Here is a 22,560-nt window from a genome sequence, read left to right as displayed (position 1 = left end):
AAGTCCCTCAACAGTGTCATATCTGTCCTTTCTCTTCATTGCACGGTCTATTTATATCCTGAAACAACTGCTTCCTAAAAATGGAGTTCTTCATGAAACAAGAGCCGGGCCCAGCTATGTAAGGTATCCGGGGTGCGATCGGCCAGCTTCTCCTGTCTGTCTCCTGGCTTTGTCTTCCCACAAGGATCACCCGTTTGTTCAGGCGGCGTCCCGCTCCTGTCTGCCTCTCGCTCTAGATGGGTCCGTGAGAAGGCCCAGGGCCTCGGACTGGCACCCAGAGAGCAGCAGCTCGGGCGACTTTGGCTTGGAAAGCCCTCCTCCGTCCCTCAGACACGCAAGCCGGGATCCCCCATCATGGCTTCGGTGGCGAAAAGTGCTTTCTGGTGGCTGGCCGGGGTTTACCTGCTTGCCTGCTGCAGAGGGGAGGAAGGCCTGGAGTTCCCGACCTACGACGGGAAAGACAGGGTGCTGGACCTGAGCGAAAAGAACTACAAGCAGGCCTTGAAGAAGTACGACATGCTGGGCATCTTTCTCCATGAGCCGGTGGCTTCCGACAAGATCTCACAGAGGCGCTTCCAGATGACCGAGATGGTGCTGGAGGTAAGTGCGGCGGCATGGTCCAGGCGTCCCTCAGGACTGGTGTGCTTTGCATTTGGGGGGATGTAAGTAGGGTTGCCAGCTTTGGCCTGGGAAACACCTGGAGATTTGGGGATTGTGCTCTGGAGGGGGGGGGAATTTGGGGAAGGGCTTTGTTCAGAACCGACGGTATACCACAGATCAAGATAGATCAAGATGAAGATGAAGAAAAACATCAGAGTGCTCATAGAATCATAGAATCGTAGAGTTGGAAGGGACCACCAGGGTCATCAAGTCCAACCCTTTGCACAATGCAGGAAATTCACAACTACCTCCCCCCCACACACACACCTAGTGATCCCTACTCCAGAGTCTGTTACTCCAGATACCCTGGAGTGGCAAAAGAACAAATCAGTGGGCTATAGATCCAATCGAGCCTGATCTGACCCTAGAAGCTAAAAATGACTAAACTGAGGCTGTGAAAAAATGTTTCCTAATATCCAGCAGGTACCTCTTCGCCCGCAATTTAAACCATTATTGCGAGTCCTATCCTCTGCTCCCAACAGGAACAGCTCCCTGCCCTCCTCTAAGTGACAGCCTTTCAAATACTTAAGGAAAACAATCATGCCCCCCTTCCGCCTCCTCTTCTCCAGAGAACTGCCCTCTCCCCCTAGGAAAGCCAGTGGTGGTTGGGGGACAAGCGGCGAAGGAATGCAAAACAACAAGGAAGGTTTGCGCGTAACCTGGGGCTTCCCAGATTGGAAGGTTCCCAGAAATCTGTTTCCCAAAGCTCTGATGGCTGTCCGGTCTCTGGATTTTATTAAGGGACTGACAGCGTTCATCCCTGAGTGGGAGACGTCATGGAAACTGAGCAGACTGGAGATCCGACTGGCTCACTTTGTTCACTCCAAGGGTTTCTCCTGTCCACGTTCTGCACTCAAAATCCCTCTTCTGCCCCACCAGGAATGCTAAGTGGTGTGGCTTTTACAGCACCTGGCTGAAGAAACATTCCCTTCTTTGACTTTAAAACCCACAGTCTGTGCCAGAGTGAGATTCCTGCACTTTGTCGCCTGCTTAAAGGTCTCTTGGCAACTCATCATTCAGGCCTGGAGATTTTTTTTTAAAAAAAAAAGGTATTTCTGAGCCAAGAAAGGGTTTAGTAATCCAGTGATGAATGGAGGCCAACGATAGCAAACCAAACACTGTCAGAAGCAGCCCAAGATTGCAGGGAGCCCATTAGGGAAGGAATCCAAACACAGCAGGAGAAGTGACAGCGTTAGGGTTGCCAACCTCCAGGTACTAGCTGGAGATCTCCTGCTATTACAACTGATCTCCAGCTGATGGAGTTCAGTTCACCTGGAGAAAATGGCCACTGTGGCCATTGGACTTTGGCATTGAAGTCCGTCCCCCCCAAAACCTGCCCTTCTCAAGCTCCACCCCAAAAACCTCCTGCCGGTGGGGCACCAAGAGGGGCAATCCAAGACCAGACAGAGTCAAGTTCAGTTCTGAGGTCAGGGTAGCAGGAGTCCAGAGTATAACAAGAGCACACGGCCAATACATGGAGTGGGTGCAACGATTTGCTCCCACAATGGTCCTGTCTCATTGCCTGCTTAAACACGCCCTTATCTTTTTTTGGGATAGCAGACCAGCTGTTACTCATTAGGCCGTTCTGGCATTCCAAGCCCTGTGGAGCGTATCAGCCTCATTACTGCTGTCAGTCAGTGATCTACTCTGGGCTTGTAGCCTGGCACTTCTCCGCCTGTCTTGTATTCCTGCCGTGAACCTTCTGCACCTCTGCTCCGGCAGCCTTGGTGAGGCTTACAGCAATGCTGTGGCTGGGACTGCGGCACAGCTCGATCCCCTGAGCTGGGCGGCTGCAGACACTGTGAGGCCTCCTCTGTCTGTGACTGTTCCTCTCTTCTTCTTCTTCTTCTTCTTTAAAAAAATATTTTATTAAGATTTTCAGGAAGAACAAACAAACACACACACACACACACACACACACACACACACATTCACACAGTTTATACTCCTTCGGGGAGTCTATTTCATCTTACATTTGAAAACATCTTGTACATTGTCATTATATTCTACATTTTAGGTACAAATTCCTTCTGTCCTAAATAAAGAATCAAATAGCAATCTATCTTTTTTGTTTAACATAATCAAAATAGCTTTCCCAATTCTGTTGGAATTCTTCAGTCGTCTTCTCTTTCAACATACTGGTCAATCTGGCCATCACAACAAATTCATCCATTTTTTTGTTGCCAAAATGTGGCCAACACTAATCTAGCCGCCTTTGTCAAATATCCAAACAGTTCTCCAGAGTTTCTGTCCAAATTATCAGGTTCAATTCCTAGTAACAAAATTTCCGGATTCAGTGGAAATTGGATTTTTAAAATTTTCTGCGTTTCTTGATGAATTTGTATCCAAAATTTCTTAGCTTCCTTGCATGTCCACCATAAATGAAAATAAGTTCCATCTTTATCTTTGCATTTCCAACACCAGCTATCTTAAGACTCATTCATTTTTTTAATATCCATTGGTGTGATATACCATCCATAAAACTGTTTATACCACTGTTCCTCTCTTCTTACACTGATTTTTGCCTGCTGCTGCTCCTCTGCTCCTCACACTGCATTCTGCCTCTATTTCCTCTTCATCTGAGGAAGTTTCAGCAGGCTGACCCATTACACCACCCTCAAAATCCACCATTTTCTTCAAGGGAACTGATTTAGCTAGTCTGGAGAACAGATGTAATTCCAAGAGATCGCCAGGCCCCACCTGGAGGTTGGCAGTGCTGTGAATCCCATTAAGAGGAAAAGTGGGCTTCTTGCCTGGAGAGCCCCTTCTCTCATGTCCTCCTCGGGCTGCCAACCTCCTGGTGGTGTCTGGAGATCTCCTGCTATTACAAATGATCTCCAGGTGACAGTGATCAGTTCACCTGGAGAAAATGGCCGCTTTGGCAATTGGACTCTATGGCATTATACCCCATTGAAGTCCCTCCCCTCCCCAAACCCCGCTCTCGTCAGGCTTCATCCCCAAAACCTCCAGGTATTTCCCAACCCAGAGCTGGTAACCCTATGTCTTCCCCATTAGATGGTTGTCAATTGGGGTTGCCAACTCTAGGTGGAGAAATCCCTGGACATTTGGGGGTGGAGCCTAAGGAGGGCGGGGTTTGAGGAGGGGATAGGCTTGCCAGGTCCCTCTTCACCACCGGCGGGAGATTTTTGGGGTGGAGCCTGAGGAGGGCGGGGTTTGGGGAGGGACTTCAACGCCATAGAATCCAATGGCCAAAAGCAGCCATTTTCTCCAGGGAACTGATCTCTATTGGCCGGAGACCAGTTGTAACAGCAGGAGATCTCCAGCGAGTACCTGGAGGTTGTCAACCCTAGGAGGGGAGGGCTCTCAGGATGCCATAGAGTCCGCCCTCCAAAGCAGCCATTTTCTCCTTGTCGTCTGGAGGTCAGTTGTAACTCCAGGAGGTTTCCAGGTCCTACCGGGAGGTTGGCAACCCTTTTCCCAGCACATGCACTGGGAATTGCGCACTCAGGCAACTACTGCGAGGCACAATGGTTGGTGTGCTGCTCTGCGGATACCTTACAAATGGTTTCACGTAGCTGGGCCGGATCGTATTCCACTAGGGATGAGCCATTCCTAATTTTAGTGACCTTACGCCAAGGGCATTTTTCCACTCACTAAACAGACAGACGGGCCCTGCTTAGCTCTGGATCATCCCTCCCGGAGGCCTCCATCCTACTCCCACGAAGGCGTCTATGAAGAACAACCGAGATCAGGAGGAGGAGACCTTTGCATGTTGCAGCTGCTGCACGATCTCAGCCTCTGGCCGCAATCCTTTGCACGCTTAGGGTGAAACTTGTTGTTCTGGGGGTGGGGGATCCACGTGCACTCCTGCCCACGTCCACCTGCTCTTACGTAAGCCAGGGCAAGGCGTGTGCGTCTGTTTTTAACAAAAGCCGAGCTCAAGGGCAAGGGGGCCTTACCTTGCAGGGATGGGAGAAAGGCTTCTGAGAGATCCTGCAAATCAGGATCAGATTGGGGAGGGGCTGTGGCTCAGTGGTAGAGCCTCTGCTTGGCATGCAGAAGGTCCCAGGTTCAATCCCCGGCATCTCCAGTTAAAGGGACCAGGCAAGTAGGTGATGGGAAAGGCCTCAGACTCAGGTTCAATCCCCGGCATCTCCAGTTAAAGGGAACAGGCAAGTAGGTGATGGGAAAGACCTCTGCCTGAAACCCTGGAGAGCTGCTGCCTGTCTGAGTAGACAATACTGACTCTGATGGACCAAGGGTCTGGTTCAGTATAAGGCAGCTTCATGTGTTCATGTGAGACGGAGGGGGGACAGAAGTAACTTTCCATCTAGGGTTGCCAGCTCCGGGTTGGGAAATACCTGGAGATTGTGGAGGTGGACGGGGTTTGGACAGGGGAGGGACTTCAATAGAGTATAATGCCAGAGAATCCACCTTCCAAAGCGTCTGTTTTCTCCAGGGGGAACTGATCTCTGTTGCCTGGAGATCAGTTGTAGGAGCAGGAGATCTCCAGTCACTACCTAGAGATTGGCAACCCTATGTCCAGCACAGGCAGATTCTTATATAAAGGCCCTGAGATCCTGTACCTAAAAGTGGAAGCCCCGGTGGCCAAATGCTTAGGACTGCCATACAGTATGTTCTCCGAAGCCAACATTTCCTCCAGGGTAACTGATCTCTGTAGTATGGAGATCACTTGTAATTCTGGGAGATCTCCAGGCCCCACCTGTCGAATGGCAACCCTGGGGTAGGAGGATATCACAGGGAGCGTGACCTCCTGAGGCAGGAAGTAGGAGGATATCACAAGCCACCTTGCTAGGGTTACCAGGTCCCTCTTCGCCATCAGCGGGAGGTTTTTGGGGCGGAGCCTGAGGAGGGCAGGGTTGTGGGGGAGGGACTTCGATGCCATAGAGTCCAATGGCCAAAGCGGCCATTTTCTCCAGGGGAACTGATCTCGATCGGCTGGAGATCAGTTGTAACAGCAGGGGATCTCCTGGAGGTTGGCAACCCTACGCCTTGCAGATGCTTGGACTGGAGAAGCGGGCTGCAAATATTTTAAACACATAAACGCTTGCGATTCAAAACCCAGGGTGGGGGGACACTGAAGAAGGGAGCGGCCAGAGGACAGACGGAGCCCTTTTCTGCCCCCCACCCCCACCCGCTCTGACTCTGAGGCCCTTCATTCCAAGAAGAGGTGTGTCAACCGGTGAGGAGCGAAAGGCAGCCATCTGCCAAGACCCTTGCTGGGAGCTGCTGGGGATGTGTCCTGTCCTGTCCTAAGGAAGCCGGAGCCTCTCTGTCTGGCGGTGGGAAACTCATGCCCTCTTTTACAGGGCACAGGAAGCCCCCCAAAAGAGTGCCGGTTTTGCCACATTCTTCTGCACTGCTGCATTTGTGTCACCATGCTCAGAGACCCCAAGTGCGCTCCTCTGCCTTTAAGGGTGGCATGGAATGGCCAGGGCCAGGTAGGGTTGCCAACCTCCAGGTAGTATCTGGAGATCTCCTGCTATTACAACTGATCTCCAGCCAACAGAGATCAGTTCACCTTGAGAAAATTGCCGCCTTGGCAATTGGACTCTATGGCATTGAAGTCCCTCCCCAAACTCCTCCTTCTTCAAGCTCCGCCCCCAAAACCTCCCACCAGTGTCAAAGAGGGATCTGGCAAGCCTACTCCAGGTGGTAATGAAAAAACAAAAAAACCCTGTGCTGAGTAATAGGTAATAAACAAGCAAAGAACAGCAGGATGGCTCAATGAACAGCACGATGCTTGTTTATAACCTCCAGGTGCTAGCAGAAGATCTCCTGCTATTACAACTGATCTCCAGCCGATACAGATCAGTTCACCTGGAGGAAATAGCATTGAAGTCCCTCCCCTCCCCAGCTGGTACCTGTCAACCTCCAGGTACTAGCTGGAGATCTCCTGCTATTACAGCCGATAGGGATCAGTTCCCCTGGAGAAAATGGCCACTTTGGCAATTGGGCTGTATGGCATCGAAGTCTCTCTCCTCCCCAAACCCTGCCCTCCTCAGGCTCCGCCCTCAAAACCTCCCACGGGTAATGAAAAGGGACCTGGCAACCCTACCAAGTGCGCTCCTCTGCCCGTGAAGATTACCAATTCTGGGTTCAGAAACAACTTGAATTTTGGGGGTAGAGCCCTCCAAAGCAGCCATGGCGACCAGGGATGCTAATCTCTATAGCCTGGAGATCAGTTGTAATGCCAGCAGATCTCCCTGCCCCACCTAGAGGTCAGCAAGCCTAACCTCTCTGTTTTAATTAGGCCATACTCCCGCCCTCATCCCCAGATATGGTGGCCTGCCTCCAGGTCGGGCATTGATGTCTCCTGGAATTACAACTGATCTCCAGAGTGCAGAGGTCAGTTTTCCTGGAAGATACATCAGCTCCAGAGGGTGGGCTCTATGGTATACCGTAGAGTCTAGGTGGAACTGAAGTCCTAGAATGCTATCAAACCCTGCCAAGTCGCCTCAGCTCCCCAAACTCCGCTCTCCTCAGGTTAGGGTTGCCAGGTTCCTCTTTGCCACCAGCGGGAGGTTTTGGGGGGCAGAGCATCAGGAAGGCAGGGTTTGGGGAGGCTTGAGGAAGGCAGGGTTTGGCAATTGGACTCTATGGCATTGAAGTCCCTCCCCTCCCCAAACCTCGCCCTCCTCAGGCTCCGCCCCAAAAGCCTCCCGTTGGTGGCGAAGAGGGACCTGGCAACTGTATTGCCACTGGGCTCCTGTTCGGTTTTATTTTCTAGCAGCAGTTTGGTCTACATTCATTTGCAAGCGATAAGGTTTAGCTCCAAACCATGAAAAAAAAAATGTCACCTGTAAATTCCTGCTGTTAAATTTGGGTGGCCAGCTCTGGGTTGGGAAATACCTGGAGATTTTTGGGGTGGAGCCTGAGGAGCCTCCTCCACCCCAAAAATACAAGAAAGAGCATGCAATTCCAGCTAACTTTGAATTCTTCTAGTGAGATACTGGTCTGGGGAGGGGAGGGACTTCAATGGGGTATAATGCTATAGAATCCACCTTCCAAAGCGACCATTTTTCTCCAAGGGAACTGATCTCTATCGGCTGGAGATCAGTTGTAATAGCTAGTTCCTGGGGATTGTCTATCAAAAAAGAAAACACAGCACGGTGGCCAAGTTGATGAAATGTACTATGCTAATATAAAGTCATATACATGCGTAAGAGTCTTTACTGGATTTATGTATAAGCTAAACAAGCTATAGCTTAGGGCCCCACTCTCTTGGGCCCCCCAAAAAAATTTAAAGGAAAAAAAACCTGGATGTACATTTCCAAAATATAAGATAAAACACAAATGAAATAAAACCTATATACAGCAACAGTGTTTTGTGTTGTGTGGCTCCTATGATGTAAGTAATGGTCCCCGCCTGCTAGCCTGCTCCCTAAAATATCACTGGTTTGCTCATTTCTACATATAGGATGCCTACATTCTGCATAACATATTTTGTTATGTGCAAATGGCTTTAGATACCTATTAGGTCCATAAATTACCATATAGCATATATTCAACACAAAAAACAGTGACAATTTGTTGTTGACAAAGGACAGCTGGACGTTTAAAGGGCCCCATTACTTTCAATAGCTTAGGGCCTCATCAAACCTAAATCCGGCCCTGCGTAAGACTAACAAAGAGTATGAGCAGCAACGTGCAAATGCAGTTGTTGTATAAATTCAAACCCCACAAATTAACAAAAAGCCAAATGTAATGGCATAGAGGGGGCAGATGTTAAATAGAAACAGTAAAGCACATGCAAGAAAGAGCGTGCAGTTCCAGCTATCTTTGAATTCTTCTAGGCCATTACCGCACTAGGTATTCCCAGCGATCTATCAAGAGTTTGGAAATGTTATAAAAAATACTGTTCGCACTTTCTATGTATTCCCACCGATGTATTAAAAGTTTGAAACTGTTATAAAAAATACTGTTCGCACTTTGTTTGGCCCCTTTAGCTGTGAAGACGTCTTCCAACCATTTTTTAGCCGTGGCATCCAAAAACCCTTTTAAAGTGATGTTTTTTATAACATTTTCAAACTCTTAATACATCGCTGGGAATACCTAGTGTGGTAATGGCCCTAGTTAGATACTGGCATTGTAAAGCTGCATCTGCTTTCCAAGGAAGATACTAGGATCTTCGTTTCAGTGAATGGCCAGTCCTTGTCGTTGCCATCTCAAATATCCTCCCTGTCTTCAAGCAGATCTATATGGAATCTCTGATATGCATATGGGTACGGAGACATAATTCTGGATCTATTGCTTGACCAGCATGGTGAAGAGTTCCTTTCATTTCTGGAATGTGGGAGAACTTTCTATGCTGATCAGCAGCTTCCCTTGTTAGATAGTCATCTGAAGCATTTATCATTTTTGTAATTATTTTAACATATGTTTTAATTATATTGTATTGTATTATATATACTAACTGTCGGAAGCTGCCCTGAGCCCGACTTGGTTGGGAAAGGGCGGGATATAAATTGAATAAAAAAAATTAAAAAAATAATTTACTGCTTCCAGCACATTTTGTGGCCAGAGGACATTGATTTTCTAGGTGAGGGGGGGTTAATTTCCCTTTCTGCTTTCCTTTCAGCTCACAGCCCAGGTCCTGGAAGAAAAAGGCATCGGCTTTGGACTGTTGGATTCCAAAAAAGATGCAAAGCTTGCCAAAAAGCTAGGTATGTGCCATTCATTTAGGGCAGTGAGTGCACCATTGGGGAGATTCCTGGGACACCCTTCTGGGGGGCTAGATCCAAACTATTATCCCTAGAGCATCATGTGTTGTGCATCCATGTGAAAATCCATGTTGCCCCCATCCATGCTGCCACCAATATCCACACACCTGACTGCCAACTTGGAAGGCTTGAAGAGGGGATTGGACACGTTCATGGAGGAGAGGGGTATCCATGGCTACTAGTCCAAATGGCTACAGGTCATGATGCATACCTATTATCTCCAGGATCAGAGGAGCATGTCTATTATATTAGGTGTTGTGGAACACAGGCAGGATAGTGCTGCTGCAGTCGTCTTGTTTGTAGGCTTCCTAGAGGCACCTGGTTGGCAACTGTGTGAACAGACTGCTGGACTGGATGGACCTTGATCTGATCCAGCAGGGCTGTTCTTATGTTATTATGATGCATATCTATTCTCTCCAGGATCAGAAGGACATGCCTATTATATTAGGTGTTGTGGAACACAGGCAGGATGGTGCTGCTGCAGTCGTCTTGCTTGGGGGCTTCCTAGAGGCACCTGGTTGGCCACTGTGTGAACAGACTGCCTGACTGGATGGACCTTGATCTGATCCAGCAGGGCTGTTCTTATGTTCAGAACCCTGGTCAAACCAGGAGTGAAACTCCACACTGCCAGCTGCTGTCTTGTACTCGTTTCACACACACACAACCAATCCAGAGGATGAACCAAGGCTCTCCCTTGTACACAACAATTCTAACTGCGGTAGTAGAAAGTGCTGTTAAGTCACAGCTGACGTATGACGATCCCGTAGGGTTTTCAAGGCAAGAGACGTTAAGAGGTGGTATGCCGCTGTGTAGTGACCCTGGACTCCCTTGGTGGTCACCCATCCAAGTACTCACCAAGGGGAACCCTGCTCAGCTTCTGAGATCTGACAACATAAGAACATAAGAAAAGCCCTGCTGGATCAGACCAAGGCCCATCAAGTCCAGTATTCTGTTCACACAGTGGCCAAGCAGGTGCCTCCAAGAAGCCCAGAAACAAGACGACAGCAGCAGCACCATCCTGCCTGTGTTCCACAGCACCTCATATAATAGGCATGCTCCTCTGATCCTGGAGAGAACAGGTGTGTGTCATGACTAGTATCCATTTTGACTAGTAACCATGAATACCCCTCTCCTCCATGAACATGTCCACTCCCCTCTTAAAGCCTTCCAAGTTGGCAGCCATCACCACATCCTGGGGCAGGGAGTTCCACAATTTAACTATGTGACAAGATCGGGCTAGCCTGGGCCATTGTACCAAAGAACAAGTGATACGGCTAAGCTGGTGCAAATCTTTTCAAGGATGTTCTCCTCTGTGGTCCCAGGAAAACCAAACCCACAGTGGAGTGAATCCAGCCATCTTCCAAGCTGCCTTCATGCAGCCTAAGGTTCCCATTAGGGTTTGGTTGAAAATACAGCAGCCCAATTCGAGTCCAGCAGGTGGAAAGTTGCCACTGCTGCCGCTGCTGTCGGGCCGGCCAGTGGCTTCTTCCAACGGGGAGTCGACCTGGATGCTTAAACGCTCCGGCAAGATCTTGCGTTTGCTGCGAGACTTAAATTAAAGTCACGACAAACAAAGGAAAACACGGGGAAGTTCCGGAAGTGGATAGGTCGATCACGCAGGCCGGAGATGGCCGTGTGTGTTGACTGGGGAGATTCATGACATGCTTGGGAGATTTGCCAGAGAAAACGGCCATGCAGTTTCAGCCAAGGACCGCTCGTTTGTACCTGAAGATAATTTACTCCTTTAGGTGACTCCACCTTCAGGTGCGCGGTTACCAAGGACCAGGCCTTTCTGGAGATGGTGCCCAGATGGTGGAATGCCCTTCCCAGACACCCCTGCCAACAGCACATGTCGAAATACCTTTCTGTTTCCACAAGCCTTGTAACTTTCTGTAGTTTGTGGTCTGCTCCTGGCAATAGTTAGAATGATTGTTTCACTGCTGTTTATTATTTCCTGTTTAGTTGGCTGTGTTTTTATCATCTGTCTGTCTGTCTGTCTGTCTGTCTGTCTGTGTCTTATCTTGGAGACCTGAAATAGCGCAAAGGCTGAGTAGAATTTTAAAACGTCTGCCTTTATTTATTTCAAATGTCAATATCCCAAAATATCTATATCCCACGCACCAGCGTGGTATAGTGGTTAAGAGCGGTGGTTTGGAGCGGTGGACTTTAATCTGGAGAACTGGGTTTGATACCCCACTCCTCCACATGAGTGGTGAACGCTAATCTGGTGAACCACGTTGGTTTCCCCACTCCTACTCCAGCTGGGTGGCCTTGGGCTAGTCACAGCTCTCTTACAGCTCTCTCAGCCCCACCTACCTCACAGGGTGTCTGTTGTGGGGAGGGGAAGGGAAGGGGATTGTAAACTGGTTTTATTCTTTCTTAAATGGTAGCGAAAGTCAGCATATAAAAACCTCCTCCTCCTCCTCCTCCTTCTGCACTGCTTTCAAGGCAGTATCCATCAATGCAGATTCAACTGATGAAAAAAATAGCAATAAGCAATAACTATAGGAACGATTAAAATACCATAAATAAAGCCAAGTGCATATGTAAAAGTGTTATCAAGTCACAGCCAATTTATGGACCCAGCAGGGTTTTCAAGGCAAGAGATTAATGGCAGTTTGCCATTGCCTGCCTCTGTAGAAGTGACCCTGGACTTCTTTGGTGGTCTCCCATCCAAATACTAACCAGAGCAGACCCTTCTTAGCTTCCAATGTCTGATGAGATCGGGCCAGCCTGGACTATCCGGGTCAGGACAAAGTGAAGAGATGCCACTAAATATCAGCATTGTGGTCTAAAAATTGTCAGAAGACAAAAAGCAAATGGGAAACAGCTACTGGAGTCCAGAATGTTCCATCCAGGCACCATGGTGAGACAGGAAGAAGAAAAGTCCACCGCTCATGTGGAGGAGCGGGGAATCAAACCCAGTTTTCCAGATCAGAGTCCACCGCTCATGTGGAGGAGTGGGGAATCAAACTTGGTTCACCAGATTAGCCTCCGCTGCTCATGTGGAGGAGTGTGTCTATCCCAAAGTCACCCAGCTGGCTTCATATGTAGGAGTGGGGGAAACCAACCCAATTCACCAGATTAGCCTCCGCCGCTCATGTAGAGGAGTGGGGAATCAAACCCGCTTCTCCAGATTAGAGTCCGCCTCTCCAAACCACTGCTCTTAACCACTACACCACGCTGGCTGGAGGGGCCACACACATACATGCCCTTAGTGGCTGCCTTCCCCTAGTACCAAAGACCAGTCTGAGCCCGAGGTCGAAGCATTAGCCTCAAAGGCAGTTACCCAAAGCCCTGTGATGTTCTTGGTTCAGCTGTTGTTTGGTGAATGGGTTGGTTTCCACAGGGGACTGGTTTTTAGCGCAGGCCATTTGGGTTTGCCGACTCCTTGGCTTGCTGTTTTGCACGGCAGCTCCCACTAAGGAGGAGGCAAGCTCGAAAAGTTAATTACTTAATTAGAGGAACTAATGATGCTATGAAAAATGTATGCTGGGGAAAAGTGTTTATCCAAAGAAAGCAGAGATAAGGCAGGATGATCTGTCAGACCTTGATAAAAAGTGTGAATTAGTCATCTCTAAAAGATTATCCAAAATATCCTATTAAGTCTTTATTTGGCGTTTAACTATTTCCCCCCTTGAACTTCAGGCAGGGGAATTGAGGCTGTCAATTTGTAGGGTGTAAAAAATGTCAAATTAAAACATCTGGGACCTAGACAGGGGCTGGCTGAGGCAGGGCTCTGCAAATCAACAATGGGGCCTGGAGATCTCCTGGGATTACAAGTGATCTCCTGATAACAGAGATCAGTTCTCCCAGAGATAATAGATGCTTTGGAGTGTGGTCTCTATGACATTATACCCGCCTGAGGTCCCTCCCCAAACTCCACCCTTCCCAGATTCCACCTCCCAAATCTCCAAGAATTTCCCAACCCTAGTTAGGGGGCAAAGCCAGCCAGCGTGGTATAGTGGTTAAGAGTGGTAGTTTGGAGCAGTGGTCTCTAATCTGGAGAACCGGGTTGGTTTCCCCACTCCTCCACGTGAAGCCAGCTGGGTGACCTTGGGCTAGTCACAGTTCTCTTGGAGCTCTCTCAGCCCCACCTACCTTACAGGGTGTCTGTTGTGGGGAGGGGAAGGGAAGATGATTGTAAGCCGGTTTGATTCTTCCTTAAGTAGTGGAGAAAGTCGGCTTATAAAAACCAACTCTTCTTCTTCAAAGGGCAGATTGAGTCTGGGGGTGTAGCCAAGGGGTACAGCCCATTGTGAAAGCTGTCCAGAGGTTTATATATCAAATAGCCACATGGGGGCTCCACTTGCGGATACTTAAATCCGCTGATTGAGACCACATGGGGAGAAGAGAGATTTTTGTCTAAATTTGGGGGAAGGGGGAGATTTGCATAGGGAAAATAGTTGCATTATAAATTTGATGCTCACGTTATTGTGTTTGGGATAGTTTGACACTGAGCTCTCCTAAGGAGGAGTCCCCAAACATTCGCGATTTGGCTTTTAGCCGTGATACGTTTGCAAGCTTTTTTGCAGATAAAAATGTCCAAGCTCTGCCGGGACTTGGTTTCCAATTTAATGAAAATAGTGTAATGGAGACTCCACTGGCAGTGTCTGGACCTTCTGGACTAGTTCCATCTCACACTATCTGATGTTGATGGAGTTCTGGCTGCTATGAGGGCCTGGACTTGCTCCTTGGATCCCAGCCCATCCTGGTAGGCGAAAGCTAGCCAGAATTTGGTAGGGGGCTCCTCGAGGGAGGTTATTAATCTCTCTCTCTCTCTCTCTCTCTCTCTCTCTCTCTCTCTCTCTCTCTCTCTCTCTCTCTCTCTCTCTCTCTCTCTCTCTCTCAGGGTTGCTTCCCTAGATCCTTATGCATGTTAAGTGCCATCAAGTTGCTATGAATCCATGTCCTCCAAAACGTCCTCGCTTTAACAGCCTTGCTCAGGTCTTGCAAACTGAGGGCTGTGGCTTCCTTTATTGAGTCCATCCATCTCTTGTTGGGTCTTCCTCTTTTCCTGCTGCCTTCCACTTTTCCTAGCATGACTGTCTTTTCCTTAAAGGAGGCTATTTTTAAGCCTCCTTTGAAGAAACCATCTTTAGAGAAACAGGATCTAGCCCATTACCACCTGGTATCAAATCTTCCTTTTCTGGGAAAGGTAATTGAGAGAGCAGTCACCAGTCAGCTCCAGACCTTTCTGGATGAAACGTGGGCACTCGTTCCATTCCAATCCAGCTTTCGGCCGGGCTTTGGGACTGAGACAGCCCTTTGTAGCCCTCATGGACAACCTCCAGGTACTAGCTGGAGATCTCCTGCTATTATAACTGATCTCCAGCCGATAGAGATCAGTCCCTCTGGAGAAAATGGTCGCTTTGGCCATTGGACTCTGTGGCGTTGAATCTCCTCCCCTCCCCAAACCCCACCCTCCTCAGGCTCCGCCCCAAAAACCTCCCGCTGATGGCGAAGAGGGACCTGGCAACCCTAGCTGGAGATCTCCTGCTATTGCAACTGATCTCCAGCCGATAGAGATCAGTCCCCCTGGAGAGAATGGCCACTTTGGCCATTGGACTCTATGGCATTGAAGCCCCTCCCCTCCCCAAACCCCGCCCTCCTCAGGCTACGCCCCAAAAACCTCCTGCTGGTGGCGAAGAGGGAACTGACCACCCTACGGATCCACTTTGATGGGGGGGGGGGGGTCAGAGCTGCTGCTTTTATTGGATCTGCCAGCAGCATTTGATACTGTTGACCATTCTATTTTTGCCAGCTGCTGGGTCTCTCCGGGGGTTTGTGGCACTGCAGTGACAGATTTACGTATAAGCTAAACAAGCTATAGTTTAGGGCCTCACTCTCTTGGGGCCCCCCAAAATTTTTTAAAGGAAAAACAACAACTGGACGTACATTTCCAAAATATAAGATAAAAAAACAATAAAATAAAACCTACCTACAGCAACAGTGTTTTGTGTTGTGTAGGCTCCTAAATAAAATAAATGCTCTTAGCACATCCATGCCTAGAAACACCTCTGGCCCACATCTCGAATGTTGTGGTAAAATTCTCAGTCACAAACATCTCAGGTTGTTGAATTTTGCACTGAAAAGTTGGGACCGTGTCTCTCACAGCGTATGCCTCTGGTCTGCTCCCTGGTTTGTGGTATGTTTCCCCAGAATCCTTTGTGGGAGACACCAGTATGTCTTCGCAGCCAAGACTGAACAGGTTTGCCATACACCCGCACCACCTTGTGTGCCTTGTTGCCCTCTCTCCAGGTTTGGATGAAGAAGGAAGCCTCTACGTCTTTAAGGAGGACCGCATCATTGAGTTTGATGGGCAGATGGCCGCCGATGTCTTGGTGGAATTCCTCCTGGACGTGAGTGTATTCCAAGCAAAGTCAGGAGAACCAAGGAACACCTCTATACCAAATATATGAGTCACAAAGTCAGTATAGGTAACCACACTAATACATATTTTTGAATCAAAGAATCATAGAGTTGGAAGGGACCACTAGGGTCATCTAGTCCAACCCCGTGCACAATGCAGGAAATTCACAACTACCTCCCCCACACACCCCCAGTGACCCCTACTCCATGCCCAGAAGATGGCCAAGATGCCCTCCCTCTCATGAACTGCCTAAGGTCATAGAATCAACATTGCTGACAGATGGCCATCTAGCTTCTTCTTTAAAAACTCCAGGGAAGGAACACTTACCACCTCCCAAGGAAGCCTGTTCCTCTGAGGGACCGCTCTGTTAGAAAATTCTTGCTAATGTCAAGATGGAAATTCTTTTGATTTAATTTCAACCCGTTGGTTCTGGTCCGACCTTCTGGGGCAACAGAAAACACCTTGGCACCATCTTCTATATGACAGCCCTTCAAGTACTTGAAGATGGTTCTCATATCCCCTCTCAGCCTTCTCCTCTTCAGGCTAAACATACCCAGCTCCTTCAACCTTTCATCATAGGACTTGGTCTCCAGAGCCCTCACTATCTTTGTTGATGACAGTATAGATCACTGGTTCCGAACCAGGGGTCCGTGGACCCCCAGGGGTCCGCAAGAACTAAATTAAGGTCTGCGAAACAAAGTTATAAACCCATAATAAATTAATATTTGCAATTAAAAGTTCTCTATTATAAAAATATATATTCAAATATTATTCTAAGTTTAATGTTTAACTAACAGTTATGATTAAAGTTTATTTTCAAATTCTCAGAATTTTTATTTTGAACCTTGGGGTCCCTGCACCGAATAAAAAAGTCCTAGTGGTCCCTGGTCAAAAAAAGGTTGGGAACCACTGGTATAGATATTATAATTCTCCAGTACATAATACAAAAAGTAGTAGATATCGATGAAAACCATGCATATACAGTCCAAAGTTCCTAAAAGTACTTCTTTCCAACAAGCTGTTAACAAAATAGTTGCTGACTTGATAATAAACTCCACAAGTTAACGGTGGCCTCTTTCACCAGCATAATTATAGCTTCACAAAAGCCTGTGCTTATGAACAACTTTTGTGAAGCTATAATTATGCTGGTTAAAGAGGCCACCGTGAGCTTGTGGAGTTTATTATTGGGAGGGGCCGTGGCCCAGTGGTTGAGCATCTGCTTGGCATGCAAAAGGTCTCAGGTTCAATCCCCGGCATCTACAGTTAAAGGGACCAGGCAGGTAGGTGATGTGAAAGACCCCTGCCTGAGACCCTGGAGAGCCGCTGCCGGTCTGAGTAGACAATACTGACTTCGATGGACCAAGGGTCTGATTCAGTATATGGCAGCTTCATGTGTCACTGCTCTACTAGGTTGATAATGGCACACATCGTATATGAGAGACATATACAAACCAGTATTACAACTAGAACCAATCTGACCAGATGTTTGAGTAATTGGTAATAGATTTTACAACCTATTCAAATGCCTGGTTTGATTTGAACTGTTTGTGTATGTATGTATGTATTTATTTCTGTAAATGTGTGCAGGCTTAACATGGGTTTTAATTGACCACTGATGAAGGCCCAATTGGCCGAAATGCATTTGGTATGTGGTTACAGATATCAACCCTAGGTAATGCCATTGTGCTATTTTAATGTTTTAAAATATTTTTAACCTTTACATAGCGCTTCGAATAAATTATATTTTCTGTGTGTGTGTGTGTGTGTGTGTGTATACACACACACACACACACACACAGAGAAAATATAATTTATTCGAAGCGCTATGTAAAGGTTAAAAATATTTTAAAACATTAAAATAGCACAATGGCATTACCTAGGGTTGTGTATTGGAGAATTAAAAGATCTATACTATCATTCAAAAATATGATGTATTAGTGTGTGGTCACCTATCCTGACTTTGTGACTTCCAAGCAAAGTTGGCATTACGGTATATTCGTTGACTTTTCCAATAGGAAGACTACATTATTTCTCTTGTCATACTGCCTGTCATATTTGTTACGAAAGAAAAAATCGTATCACTTAAATTACCAAGCGTTAGGGACAGAAACACCTTTTGTAAAAAAAAGGTAAAGGTAGTCCCCTGTGCCAGCACCGGGTCATTCCTGACCCATGGGGTGACGTCACATCCTGATGTTTACTAGGCAGACTTTGTTTATGGGGTGGTTTGCCAGTGCCTTCCCCAGTCATCTTCCCTTTACCCCCAGCAAGCTGGGTGATCATTTTACCGACCTCGGAAGGATGGAAGGCTGAGTCAACCTTGAGCCGGCTACCTGAAACCAACTTCCGTCGGGATCGAACTCAGGTCATGAGCAGAGCTTGGACCGCGGTACTGCAGCTTGCACTCTGTGCCACGGGGCTCATATGGGTAGTCACGTGTTTATAAATGCTGAGAGAGGTTTTGAGACTCCAGTTAAAATGTGAGATAGAAATAATTGGGGTGGGAGAGAGAGTCTTCAAAACCTGAACAGAATTTGGAAATACGGCCTAGTTTTTTTGGTGTGTGTGTGTGGGGGGGGACATTTTCTCCCTGGTCATCAGGTAATAGCCATACTGTTTCTGTTGCAAATAAGTTGTTCTTCTTGACCCAATCCCTTTTTTTTGTGGCAGTTAATGGAGGAACCAGTGGAGATAATCAACAACAAACTGGAGCTGCAGGGCTTCGACCGCATAGAAGAGGAGATGAAACTCATCGGCTACTTCAAAGGAGAAGACTCAGAACGTGTGTTGACGGCTTCTTAGGTCCAGGTGGAAGTGGAAGGGGATGGGGAAGGTGGGCGGTAGTGTCGCCAGCTCCAGGTTGGGAAATACCTGGAGATTTTGGGGGTGGAGCCTGAGGAAGGTGGGGTTTGGCGAGGGGAGGGACTTCAATGCCATAGAGTCCAATTGCCAAAGTGGCCATTTTCTCCAGGGGGACTATTGGCTGGAGATCAGTTGTAATAGCAGGAGATCAGCTAGTAAAAGGTAAAGGTCCCCTGTGCAAGCACCGGGTCATTCCTGACCTACTGGGTGATGTCACATCCCAATGTTTACTAGGCAATCTTTGTTTACTGGGTGGTTTGCCAGTGCCTTCCCCAGTCGTCTTCCCTTTACCCCCAGCAAGCTGGGTACTCATTTGACCGACCTCGGAAGGATGGAAGGCTGAGTCGACCTTGAGCCGGCTACCTGAAACCTACTTCCGTTGGGATCGAACTCAGGTTGTGAGCAGAGCTTGGACTGCAGTACTGCAGCTTACCACTCTGCGCCATGGGGCTCAAACCTGGTCAGCTAGTACCTGGTGGTTAAGGAACAACAAAAATCACCAGTGTGGTATACACATAGCCACTCAACAACCAGCACAAAGGCCAAGAAAAGACCCAAAGAAGTAAACTTGAATGAAACAACATGAATATAATGAAGTCTCACAAGACTAATAACAAGTGTTATACTGTGTTCAACATTACACAGTGAAATATAGTCAGTCAAGTCAAATAACTATACAAATTGCCCATTAAATTATATGAAATAAAGCAGCAGTGTTGAAACATAAATTCAGTGAAGAGACAATGAGGCAAGGTGAAGTTCCCGTAAACACCCGTTTCAAGCTATCTTCTTCAGTTGGCAAGTTCAAAATGCTCAAACTGGGGATGTAGTTTCCATTCTCCCGGTCATACCTCCTGTAGTACGCAAGTGTATGATCTCCCGGATGTAATGTCGAACACAGTATAACACTTGTTACTAGTCTTGTGAGACTTCATTATATTCGTGTTGTTTCATTCAAGTTCACTTCTTTGGGTCTTTTCTTGGCCTTTGTGCTGGTTGTTGAGTGACCACCTGGAGGTTGGCAACCCTATTGAAAAGAGGTGAACGACGATGGCAGAAACCAGCTGCAGCTGCCCACACACAGAGAGCCATCTGGGCTGCTGTTTGGACTTCATTTCCAAAGTATCTTCTGTTTCGGGGTGGGAAGGTACTTACGACTTCACTGTCAGCCGATGCTGGCCATGCTTGTGTTGATCTGCGTTCAAGCAGAGCAAATGTTGATTTGCCCCCTTTCCCTTCCTTTCTCCTTCTCAGATTACAAAGCCTTTGAGGAGGCGGCAGAACATTTCCAGCCCTACGTCAAATTCTTCGCCACCTTTGACAAAGGGGTAGGCGCTTGGTGTCACTGGCCACCAAGACTAGACTAATTCATGCCATCGTATTCCCTATTACTATGTATCGGTGTGAAAGCTGGACAGTGAAGAAAGCTGATAGGAAGTAGATTCCTTTGAAATGTGGTGTTGGAGGAGAGTGTTACGGATACCGTGGACTGCCAAAAAAACAAATCAGTGGGTTATAGATCAAGCCTGAACTAAGAAGCTAAAATGACTAAACTGAGGCTATCGTATTTTGGTCACGTCATGAGACGACAAGAGTCCCTGGAAAAGACAGTCATGCTAGGAAAAGTTGAGGGCAGCAGGAAAAGAGGAAGACCCAACAAGTGATGGATTGATTCAATAAAGGAAGCCACAGCCTTCAATTTGCAAGATCTGAGCAAGGCTGTCCAAGATAGGACATTTTGGAGGACTTTCATTCATAGGGTCGCCATGAGTCGGAAGCGACTTGACGGCACTTAACACACACACACAGGCGCTTGGACCGCCAAGAGGGGTTTGGTCTTAATTTCTTCTTTCATTATTTCAATATAAATCTTCCTGATTATTTAACTTAGAACATGTAAGTACTTGGTTTGAATGGCTCAGTATTTATTTGCCCATGTGAAAGTGTTGTTCTTCTGCCTACTTGAACACATGAAGCTGCCTTATACTGAATCAGTCCATCACTCCATCAAAATCAGCCTCGGTCATTTATGCATGGGAGTTTTACCTAAGGTTTGTTGCTGGCTGGACCCACACCTTCCTGTTGGGAATCTATGCACCAGCAGTCTCCAAGCTCAAATCAAGTTCCCACACCTTGAAATGCTGCTTTGTAATTGGCTTACATCGCAGTGCTCACTGTGAGAGAAGATTCCCCCCAAGCCCAATTTCTGCATAAAAAAGCATTTTAGGAACAAAAAATAAAATAAAAATTGAGCAATCTGAAAGAGGGGGGGGAGAAATCCAAGCCTCTGTTTAAAAAAAAAAAAAAAGCCTTTCTTTTGCTCAGAAAGAGCTCCAAGGAAGCAGGAAGCATTAGAATCCCCGCCTCTTTATATGCTGCCTTGTGATAGGCTGTGAGAGAAAGCAAGCGTCTGTGTCCAGTGCTTTGCCTTCTGCAGGGAGATTTCAGCCGGCTGAGCTCAGGGGAGAGGGAAGAGTCGGGTTAACAGAGGAATGGGAAAACCCGGACCTTGCGAGGGCTGGCAGCAAGGTCATTTCTAATGGACGGAAAACTCATGCAGAACTCCAAGGAACAACTGAGTCAGACAGGGGGCGAACGTGAGTCCAGGTACTCATGCATAATTTACCCTTGTCTAACTCAGACTGGTGGGGGATCTCCAGGATCTTGGGTCGAGGTCTTTCAGATTACCTACGCCCTGATCCTTTTAGCTGGAGATGCCAGGGATTGAACCTGGGACCTTCTGCATGCCAAGCAGATGCTCTGCCACTGAGCCACAGTCCCTCCCCTGAGGATTTAAAAAAAAAAAACACAACTCCTGCCATTGAACCCTTCCAAATTCAATTTTACTTTGTTAGTCTTCGAAGCAGCAAGCAGTGAGGGAGTCTCACAAATCATACAGCAGTAATGTTCTGCTGTTATAAATGAAAGCAATGTTATATTTCTGTGTCTTGGCTTTGAATGAGCTAGATTGGAGTCCAGTAGCACCTTAAAAGTAAAGGTAGTCCCCTGTGTAAGCACTGGGTCATTACTGACCCATAGGGTGGTGTCACATCACAACGTTTACCAGGCAGACATTGTTTACGGATAGGGTTGCAAGATGCCTGTTAATGGCAGACAATTGCCTGCCCATTAACCAGCCTGCCCGCTGCTCCTTAGCTGGCAGGTGGGGAAAACTGGCCAGCTGAAGAGGGGGGAATAATCCCCACGTGCGCGTGACAGCAGCACAGGGTACAATAATGTCTTTTTCGGGGTAAACCTGGAAGTGACGGGGATGCTCTAGCACGTCCCTCAAAAAACTCTATGGAAATCAGAGTTTTTGGAGGAGGAAGAAGAGTTGGTTTTTATATGCCGACTTTCTCTCCCACTTAAGGAAGAATCAAACCAGCTTACAATCACCTTCCTTTCCCCTCCCCACAACAGACACCCTGTGAGGTAGGTGGGGCTGAGAGAGTGTGACTAGCCCAAGGTCACCCAGCTGGCTTCATGTGGAGGAGTGGGGAAACAAATCCAGTTCACCAGATTAGCCTCGGCCGCTCATGTGGAGTAGTGGGGAATCAAACCCGGTTCTCCAGATTGGAGTCCATTGCTCCAAACCACTGCTCTTAACCACTACACCACACTGGAAGATGTTAGCGCGTCCTCGTTGCTTCTGGGTTTACCCCGGAAGGGACATTATTGCGGATGCACACTGTGCACTTGCACATCCCCCCCCGAAGCTCTTGCTGGTGGCAAGGGGGGACCTGGCAACCCTATTTATGGGATGGTTTGCCAGTGCCTTCCCCAGTCGTCTTCCCTTTACCCCCAGCAAGCTGGGTACTCATTTGACCGACCTCAGAAGGATGGAAGGCTGAGTCGACCTCGAGCCGGCTACCTGAAACCAACTTCCGTTGGGATCGAACTCAAGTCACTAGCACTGAGCAGAGCGTTGACTGCAGGGCTGCAGCTTACTACTCTGCGCCA

At 47.7% G+C, this 22,560-nt stretch overlaps 1 protein-coding gene across 1 annotated transcript in view; it reads left to right on the top strand.

The window, feature by feature from the left end:
- Nucleotides 1-354: 354 nt before the first annotated feature.
- CASQ2 (calsequestrin 2) overlaps nt 355-22,560 on the top strand; it is a 33,304-nt gene continuing 11,098 nt past the window's right edge. Inside the window, exons 1-5 of the mRNA XM_056848360.1 lie at nt 355-600; nt 9,224-9,308; nt 15,627-15,727; nt 18,409-18,520; nt 19,855-19,928. Coding sequence (XP_056704338.1) covers nt 355-600; nt 9,224-9,308; nt 15,627-15,727; nt 18,409-18,520; nt 19,855-19,928 — 618 coding nt within the window. The remainder of the gene's footprint in view (nt 601-9,223; nt 9,309-15,626; nt 15,728-18,408; nt 18,521-19,854; nt 19,929-22,560) is intronic.

Source organism: Euleptes europaea, chromosome 4, assembly GCF_029931775.1.
Source record: "Euleptes europaea isolate rEulEur1 chromosome 4, rEulEur1.hap1, whole genome shotgun sequence".
Classification (NCBI taxonomy): Eukaryota; Metazoa; Chordata; class Lepidosauria; order Squamata; family Sphaerodactylidae; genus Euleptes; species Euleptes europaea.
The sequence above is the reverse complement of the archived record's forward strand: the minus strand, read 5'-3'. Positions and strand labels throughout refer to the sequence as shown.